Genomic DNA, 9,282 nt, shown 5'->3' on the forward strand with positions numbered 1-9,282 from the left:
CGGCAGTGGGGCGTGGGGGAGTCCCAGGGAGCGTGCCGGGCTCGCGAGCGGAGGCGGCGGGGCAGCTGGCCTGCTCCCGGTGACCCCTTCCCACCCTCTGCCCCGGCCCTGCGGATTCCGTTGGTCCCCGAGCGCGGGACCCGCGGCCTCTAGTGGGCGCGGGGCAGGTGTTTCGGCGTAACCAAAGCGCCTTCTCTGGACCTTTCCGCATATCTGCGGAAGGCGCACGCACATCCCGGTGCACGTTTTGTTTTGGTTACCGCGAGGGCCAAGTAGAGCACCGAGCCTGCCTCCCAGCCTTGGGCGAGGAACGCCGGAGCCCAAGCCGTCGGACCCCCACAGGGGCCCAGAAGCGGGAAGGGCGGGCTGAGACCGGCTCTGGAATGTGCTGGGTTATCACCTTCACCTGGCCCAGGCGGGCTGGATCCCCGGCTTCCAGATTGCTTCCCTGAGCAGAACCTTCGAGCTGCTTTTGGATTCTTTCTCTCCTATCCCCGCGGGGCTGGAGACACCAGGTCTTTAGGCGACCTTCTCCTTACTTTGTTTCGTCCAACAAAACACACAGACGCACACACCAAGTGTCTGACTCGGGAGGACGCACAAAAGAGGTGGAAAATCCGGTATTTTCTACCAGAGGGGGAAAACAGCTTGCCAGGCAAAAAGCTCAAACCCAGTGGGGTGGGAGCACAAGGAGGGGCGCTAATAGCGCCCCACTCCTTTGCTGCCGCCCGCCGTAAGCTAGCCTGCCCCCTACCAGTAACTACCGTACCGGGAGGGAGTCAAGCAGCGTTCGGGGGCCGAGGGAGGAAGCAGCCCTTCAGCCCTGCTACCCCGGCTGCGCTGAAATCCGATCCTAAGGAGTTCAGAATCAGGTTTCAAAACATGACAGAGCCGAGCTGCAGCAGCACCCCACGTTGCCGCGGCCGCGAAGGGAACCACAGGGGCAGGGTGAATGATTAACTCTGTCACATGAAACCTCGACGTTCCGAGACCCCTTCTTCGCCGCCAGCCCCACAACACTCTCTTCCCTCCAGAGCAACCACCGCGACCTCCAACGCAGGCACGGGGGGCGGCTGAACCCTGGGGATCCGGGAGCGTAAGCGCGCGCCAGGCCCGGTGTGACCCCGCGGAGGTGCAGACCCCAGCCGGCGCCGGCAACCTCTGCGGGCCTCGGGCGGCAGGGAGAGCTACGGTGCCGGCGTCCACACTCGCTTCCTTAGCCCAGCCAGAAGCGGGGAGAGGGTGGCAACTTCAAAGCCAGCTGGATGGGGGTGGGAAGCCGGGCAGCAGTGACCAGCCGAGGTGGGGGCGGGGACTGAGACCTAGGCGGGCCACCAGAAACTTCTGGGGGGAGAGGGGAGGGTAAGGAGGGAGGTTCCCCGCCCTTCGCCACCGCCGCCCCCCACCTCCGCCGGCAGGGAGCGAGGTGGGGGGCGGGGAGAGGTGGGCAGCCGGACCAGGCTGGTGGGGAAGGTAAGCGCCATGTTTGCGAGCACTTGGAGGAAAAGAAAGCTGGGAAGGGGTGGGGAGAGGAAGGGGAGGAGGAGGAAAGTTGGCGCTCACCTTTTGGACTGGGTCTCGGAGGGGTTCCGATCGCGCTGCCGGCGGTTCTTGAACCAGTTGCTGACCTGGGTGAGGGAGAGGCCGGTGATCTTGGCCAGGTGCCGCTTCTCGGCGGGCGAAGGGTAGCGATTCTGCTTGTAGAGCTCCTTGAGCGCGTTGCGCGACTTCTCCTTGAAACAATACACCGTCTCCTCGCCGTCCCAGATGGTGCGGGGCAGGGGGAATTTCCTGCGCAGCCGGTACTTGTCCACGGCTCCTAGCGGCCGGCCGCGGGCTCGCTCGGCCTCCGTGTAGCGCGCCTTGTACCAGAGCTGCTGCAGCAGCGGGTGGTTGGCCGACTCGAAGCTGTGGCTCTCGAGGATGCTGTAGAGCTCGGGGTAGATGCCCTGGTGGAAGGCCACGAGCGCCCGCGCCTTCAGCAGGCTCTCGTTGCCACGTAGCAGGTCACTCTGGGGCAGGGACCACAGGAACCGGGCCAGGCGGTCCAGGTTGCCCCCCTGCTGCAGTGCCTCGCACACGCAGGCGACGTGGTCGGGCGAGAAGGCCAGCGGGGTCTGCGCGGCGGCGGCAGCGTGGTGGTGCCTGCCCAGAAGTTCCGAGTGGAGTTGTACCTGATCCGCCGCCGCTCCAGCCGCCGCCGTCGCCACTGCCCCTTCCTCTCCGCTCACCCTGGCGGCAGCGGTCGCGGCGTCCCCCGGCTCCAGGGGAAAAGGGGCTGGAGCCGGGGGGCTCAGCCCCACCGCCGCGCCCCCCGCCACTTCTCGGTGCACCTCCTGCCCTTCCGAGGCGCTTTCCATCCCATTCTCCTGCTTGATGTCCGCCGCACTTGCGATCTGCCCGGTGGGGGAGGAAGAGGACATTTTTTGTTGTTTATTTTCCTCCCTCCCTCACTCCCTCGCACTCTTTTCCTCTTTCTTTCCCCCTCTCTTACTCCTCCTTCTTCGTCTCCCTCCCTCCTCTCCCCCTCCGGAAAGCCCACTCCCTCCCTCCTGGTTTCGGCTGGATCTGGCCGATCAGGTTTCCCCCCGGCCACGCAGTCACCATTAAGATAGCTGCTAGAGCAAAGTAGTGTAAACGGATAGCTGCTTTCTGCCGTTCCCCCAACGTGACTCCTCCGGTTGCTGCATACTATATGGCAGTGGCGGCCGGGCTGGACCGGCCGAGCCACCTCATTGGCTATTTCGCATTCAGGGGGAGGAGGAGACACCGTTTCTATCCCTGTCGATCACCCGCCTTCCACTCCACCCCTTGCCTTTCCCTCTCCCCCTGACCCCCAGGCACCTATACCTGAAGGAAAACACCGACATTCTTTCCAAACCACGCTGCTGGGCGGGAAATTACCTAATGTGGCCTGAAAACTGGACAGCTCTTTCAAAGAGAGGCCCTACGATTCCAGAGGGAATATTAATTGTGTGGCCTTAAGGTCTAGATAGTTAAATTTTTAACAAAGAGACCACCCTCAGCATCTAGATGACAAAACTTAAGAGGACAATTCAGAAGCCCCCCACTATCTCCCTGTTCCCCATTCCCCTCTTTTGGATGTCTTTATCAAGGATTTTGTATTCAAAAGGGTCAAAATAAAATAACACTAGGAAATGTTCTAAGGGGCAAGCATTTAAAGTAAATTAAAATTCCAAAGGGGGAAAAATGCTTGAAAACCTTATAATTAGCAGCATAAATAGCCCACCGAGAAGACAAAAACAAGAAGCCTTCAAAAAATGTACTTAACCTTAAGCCACATGGAGGGCTGGCAACCCAACTGAGTTGAACATGATATAATTAAACATGTAGAATATTAAACCATATGTTTATCCTGGATGAGTCGTGTGGAAGAGATCTAAGCTTTAAATTATACTAATGAGATGGAAATTTAAGTTTTCTACATGAACATTTTTAATGCAAGTATATGAATAGTTATTTTTTAAAGATGATAGACTAGAAACACTGTATGTGCGGGTATCATCTAGATCAGTGCAGGATCAGAAGCCCTTTTCCACAGCATAGACAGATGGAAGATTGCCCTCTGGTTTGATACTGAAGTGGGGGTAGAGTCTTTTGTTGTTTGCAGTTGTGTCTCTTTCCTTTGTAGTTTGCACGAGATCTTAATTCCAAAAGGGATAATCCATTTCTGCTTCTTTGATTACTGTAGGTCAGTTGGGTTTGCCTGCTGCTGCTCTTTCTCAAAATTCAACTTTTTTTTTTTTTTTTTTTTTTTTTTTTGAGACGGAGTCTCGCTCTGTCACCCAGGCTGGAGTGCAGTGGCGCGATCTCGGCTCACTGCAAGCTCCGTCTGCCAAGTTCGCGCCATTCTCCTGCCTCAGCCTCCCAAGTAGCTGGGACTACAGTCGCCCGCCACCAAACCCGGCTAATTTTTTGTATTTTTTTAGTAGAGACGGGGTTTCACTGTGTTAGCCAGGATGATCTCGATCTCCTGACCTCGTGATCTGCCCACCTCAGCCTCTCAAAATTCAACATTTTAGTGACATCATCCTAACCTTTACTTCAGGGTGGCCTTGTATTGTGTGTGCTTCCCAGCTACTCATATCTGCCTACTTCAGCATATTACAAAGCAGCTGTCTAGGTCACCTACTGTCATGATAAACTTGGTGAGATCTTCTATTTTTGTAGACAGGCTTTATTTTGTTGCTGGTCAACCAAGATGTCATTTGATGTAGGATTTAACTTGTTTTTGCATTACCCTAATGTGTTGACATCTCTGGTAGATTTAAAATTTATAATAACAGAAAAAACCATATTTTTTATTTATTTATTTTTTTGAGATGGAGTCTCACTCTGTTGCCCAGGCTGGAGTGCAGTGGCGTCATCTTGGCTCACTGCAACCTCTGCTTCCCAGGTTCAAGCAATTCTCCTGCCTCAGCCTCCTGAGTAGCTGGGACTACAGGCCCTGCGACCATGCCTGGCTAATTTTTTATATTTTTAGTAGAGATGGGGTTTCACCATGTTAGCCAGGATGGTCTCCATCTCCTGACCCCGTGATCTGCCCGCCTCAGCCTCCCAAAGTGCTGGGATCACAGGCGCGAGCCACCGTGCCCGGCCAAGACCATGTGTTTCTACTCCACTGGAAACATCCAGTTAGGTACCAAGCTTCAGGACAGTAACTGAGATTCAGAACTTCCTTGAATTTTTGTTTGCTTGTTTGTTTGCTTTTGTTTGAGACAGGGTCTCTCTCTGATGCCCAGGCTGGAGTGCAGTGGTATGATCTCAGCTCACTGCAACCTCCGCCTCCTGGGTTCAAGTGATTCTCCTGCATCAGCCTCCAGAGTAGCTGGGATTACAGGCCCCTGCCACCACACCCAGCTAATTTTTGTATTTTTAGTAGAGATGGGGTTTCACCATGTTGGGCAGGCTGGTCTTGAATTCCTGACCTCAAGTGATCCGCCCACCTCAGTCTCCCAGAGGGCTGGGATTACAGGCATGAGCCACCACACCTGGCCAAATTTTTTTTTTTTTAAATATTTTTTATTTTGGAATGATTTTGATTTACAGAAAAGTTACCAAAATAGTAGAGTTTCTGCTTCCTTTCACCTAGTTCCCTTTAATTTTAACATCTTACATTATAGTGATATATTTATCTAAACAAATTAACATTGGCGCATTTCTATTAACTAACCTCTAGACTTTATTTGAATTTCACCAGTTTTTTTTTTTTTTCCATTAATATCTGTTTTCTGTCTTATGATCCAATCCAGGAGACCACGTTGCATTTAATTCCTTGAAAATTTAAAGCACATTTGTCAGAACAAAGTAGACAGGATATGGTGTGGTTTCGTGGAAAGGATGTGGATTTGAGGATCAAATAGACAGACACAGGTTTAATCCTAGCTCTGCCATTTATTAGCTACTTGACTATAAAAAGTAGACTAAGTTGTTGTGAGGATTAAATGAGATAAGATGTGCCAGAAAGCACCTGGTGAGTAATTAATCCTTGGTAAATGTTTGTTATCTTCTTCCTGATATTGCAAAGTAGGAGACTTTTTAGTTGTGCATGCCTACTAAAATTCCTTTGGCTGTGTTTAGGGCCATCCCAAACCAGGTCACAGGAGTCTGCTTCAGAATGATTATCAATCAAATATAGTGCATTGACTTGGAAAACCACTTACTGGGCTTCTGCATGTCTTCTGTATATTTGCCTCTAGAGCATCAAGTTCAACAGATTATATAGAAGCAACAGTGGCTTTTTATGACATCTGTAGCCTGTAGCTAGCTACATTGGTATTCCATACCTCCAGTAGGACCAGCTGTGAAATCCACACCAAGATCCAGGGTCCTGTAGCTGGTTGACACGCAGAGCTCATTCTGCCAGCAATTCAAAGTAGACTCAAACATGGTCAGTTACATTAGAATGGAATACTAGACCTGAGGGTGTGTAGAGTTTATCTCAGAGCACTGGTTTTGCCAAATGGGTTGTAAAATAGATGAATACTTGCTTCTATTTCCTATGTGTGCCATGCTGTGAACATTAAGTCTGTTGTACTGATATGCTGTCTAAAACTGTGTTGTTCATGGAATACTACACAGCTATAAAAAAGAATGAAATCATGTCCTTTGTAGAAACATGGTTGCTGTGGGAAGCTGTTGTCTTAAGTGAATTAATGCAAAAATAGAAAACCAAATACCGCATGTTATTTTTAAGTGGGAGCTAGGCCGGGTGCAGTGGCTTATGCCTGTAATCCCAGTGCTTTGGGAGGCCAATCTGGGAGGATAGCTTGAGGCTAGGAGTTTGTGAACAGCCTGGGCAACATAGACCCTGTCTCTACAAAAAATTAAAAAAATTAGCTGGGCATGGTGGTGAGCGTTTGTAGTCGCAGCTACCTGGCAGGCTGAAGTGGAAGTGAAGGAGTTTGAGGCTGCTGCCTGGATGATAGGGGGGGAAAAAAAAAGGTAGGAGCTACACATTGGGTACACATGGACATAAAAATGGGGACAACAGACACTGGGGACTCCAAAATTGGTGGGAGAGACGAAGGGGGTCAAGGGTTGAAAAACTACCTATTGGGTACTATGTTCACTCTTTGGTTGAAGGGTTCAATAGAAGCTTAAACCTCAACATCGTGCAATATATCCATGTAACAAACCTACACATGTATGCCCTGAATCTAAAATAAAAATAAAATCTATCTGTGTTGTGATTTGGAAAACAGGATTGAGGCTGGGATTGTGTGAGAGTGAAGAGAAGAAAACCAAGCTGCTGGTTTTTTTTTTTTTTTTTTTGAGTCGGAGTCTCGCTCTATTGCCCAGGCTGGAGTGCAGTGGCGCATCTCAGCTCACTGCAAGCTCCGCCTCCCGGGTTCACACCATTCTCCTGCCTCAGCCTCCTGAGTAGCTGGGACTACAGGTGCCTGCCACCATGCCCAGCTAATTTTTTTTGTATTTTTAGTAGAGACGGGGTTACACCATGTTAGCCAGGATGGTCTCGATCTCCTGACCTCGTGATCTGCCCGCCTCGGCCTCCCAAAGTGCTGGGATTACAGGCGTGAGCCACCACCGTGCCCGGCCCAAGCTGCTTATGTGTCTTTTCCTTCCAGCTTGAAGATAGTGAGGAGTGTAAGTAAAAATCTTTGGCCATTTTAGTATATTGAAGAAAATCTGGTGCAGCACAAAATCTTACACTCTGCTTGAATATATTTGATGGTTTTGCCATCAAGAATGGAGATTTCTTCTTTCATCAGTGAGTCTGGGCTGGGTGTGGTGGCTCACACCTGTAATCCCAGCACTTTGGGAGGCCCAGGTGGATGGATTGCTTGAGCCCAAGAGTTTGAGACCATCCTGGGTTAACATGGTGAAACCCCACCTCTACAAAAAATACAAAAATTAGCTGGATGTGGTGGCACTCACCTGTAGTCCTAGCTACATGTGAGGCTGAGGTGGGAGGATTACCTCAGACTGGGCTGCAGTGAGCCGTGATCATGCCACTGAGCTCTAGCCTGGACACAGAGTGAGACTCTGTCCCAGGGGAAAACAAAAAGCATGTGTACTGGTACTATCAGTGTATTAGAGAAATTAGGTTCTAAAGTTATCTCCCATCCATTATTATTTAGTGATGGTTGATGATATGTAGTGAATATTTCTGAAGGATCATTTATTTGCCAAACACTTATTGAGCCCTAAGTTCAAGGCACTGTGTTTGGTACCAAAGGATAGAAAGATAAATATATTGAGGTCTCTGTTCCTGAGGAGCTTAAAATTTTGTGGGGGAGATAAGACATTGATAAGTAACAATACAGGATATGGGATTGGTGAGGATAAAGAGTCTGATTTTGAGAGGAGGAGAGCAATTGGGAGTGAATTTTTAGCTGGGTCTTTAAGAACAATAATTTTGAGAGGACAAGGATAAAGGTTAATGAGAAGCAGAGGAAACAGAATGAGAAAAGCATGGAGCCATGAAGGTGTGTGGTATATTTCTGAAATAGAGAGTAATCCAGTGCGTCTGGAGTGTGGGTTGTATGTAAATGTGGGATATTAGCTTAAAAGGCATGTTGGAGACAAATTATGAAGGACTTTGAATTAAATGCTGTTTGCTGTGGGACATACAGTGGTAATGTCTGTGTGTCATATCATGGCCACCATTGATGACCCAGGCTGTGCACTTGCCCCAAAACACTCAATCTTTTGCTGGGGGTTTTCAAACTTGTACTGGAACAATAAAGAAAGACTAGTAGAGGGAATCTTAGATATAATGCTTGGGAATTCTCAGTGACCAAGGTATCTGCATGTTTAGGACACTGATAAGCAGTGGGTGAGATGGAGAGTGACCTAGTGAGTCATATGGGCTATAGTGGAGAGAAGACATCCTGGCAGAGACTGAGTGCCAGACTCTAGTCATCTCCCAAGCATAGCAGCCCTCTTACTTTTTTATGGTGATATGAATTTCCCCAGGAACCAGAGACAGTTGAACTGGCCTAGGGAAGAATTGTTCATATTGGCAGTAAGGGAAAAGCAGCAGAGCCTCTTTGATGAAACTGTAAAATGTGAGCTGGGAGCTACTGGGAGCCATGTTTCCAAGGTTTTGGAGAAAGCTCCTTTGAAAACTAAACTGATGAGAAAGACAGAGGCAAGTGAAATGGGATAGCAGGTCTTCAAGTCCAGCCAGCTGCACTCCTGCTCTTCACACTGTTTGGTATTGTGATCCAAGAAATTCAAGGTTTTGCCTAGGCCAGTTCAACTGGAGTTTCTGGTTCCTGAGGAAGTTCACAGCCAATAAAGGTATCATGCCAACCCCTGTGCCGGGGGCAAGCATTGTGATCAGCAGACCTAGTAGAACCACGTACATGTGGGGTGGGTGACTATTTCCCTAAAGAAGTGGAGCAGAGATGCTATCCTTAGTAAAGGGAGAAAATAGTAAGTATCCTCTTCTGATGAGGAAAGCACAACCTGGATCCACAGTCTTGGGGCTGGAAAAGAAGGTCTGCATTTGAGAAACACTGTCCCAGTCCCATAGAATCTACTGTTAACTGAGGTAGGAATGCTAGAAGATAAGCAGACTTGGGAAGAGAAATAAAGGCCTCAATTTTTCCACTTTTGGGATTCAGCTGTCTTCAGAAATGTATAGACCAATGGAATAGAACAGAGGCCTCAGAATAACACCACACATCTTCAACCATCTGATGTTTGACAAACCTGACAAAAACATGAAATGGGAAAAGGATTCCCTATTTAATAAATACTACTGGGAAAACTGGCTAGCCATATGTAGAAAGC

General features: G+C 49.5%; 1 protein-coding gene across 2 annotated transcripts in view; it reads right to left on the reverse strand.

Annotated features, from left to right (window-relative positions):
- Positions 1 to 2,691, reverse strand: part of SIX4 (SIX homeobox 4) — a 12,709-nt gene extending 10,018 nt beyond the window's left edge. Inside the window, exons 1-2 of one of the 2 annotated variants that reach the window (XM_017859441.1) lie at positions 2,605 to 2,691; positions 1,564 to 2,396 (exon numbers count right to left, since the gene is read on the reverse strand). In XM_017859441.1, the coding sequence (XP_017714930.1) occupies positions 1,564 to 2,396; positions 2,605 to 2,607 (836 nt within the window). In that variant the 5' untranslated portion in view covers positions 2,608 to 2,691. Of the gene's footprint in view, positions 1 to 1,563; positions 2,488 to 2,604 lie in introns of those variants that run through there. The other variant, XM_017859440.1, reaches the window with a different exon arrangement.
- Positions 2,692 to 9,282: the final 6,591 nt, after the last annotated feature.

Source organism: Rhinopithecus bieti, unplaced genomic scaffold (assembly GCF_001698545.2).
Source record: "Rhinopithecus bieti isolate Rb0 unplaced genomic scaffold, ASM169854v2 scaffold_50364, whole genome shotgun sequence".
Taxonomy (NCBI): Eukaryota; Metazoa; Chordata; class Mammalia; order Primates; family Cercopithecidae; genus Rhinopithecus; species Rhinopithecus bieti.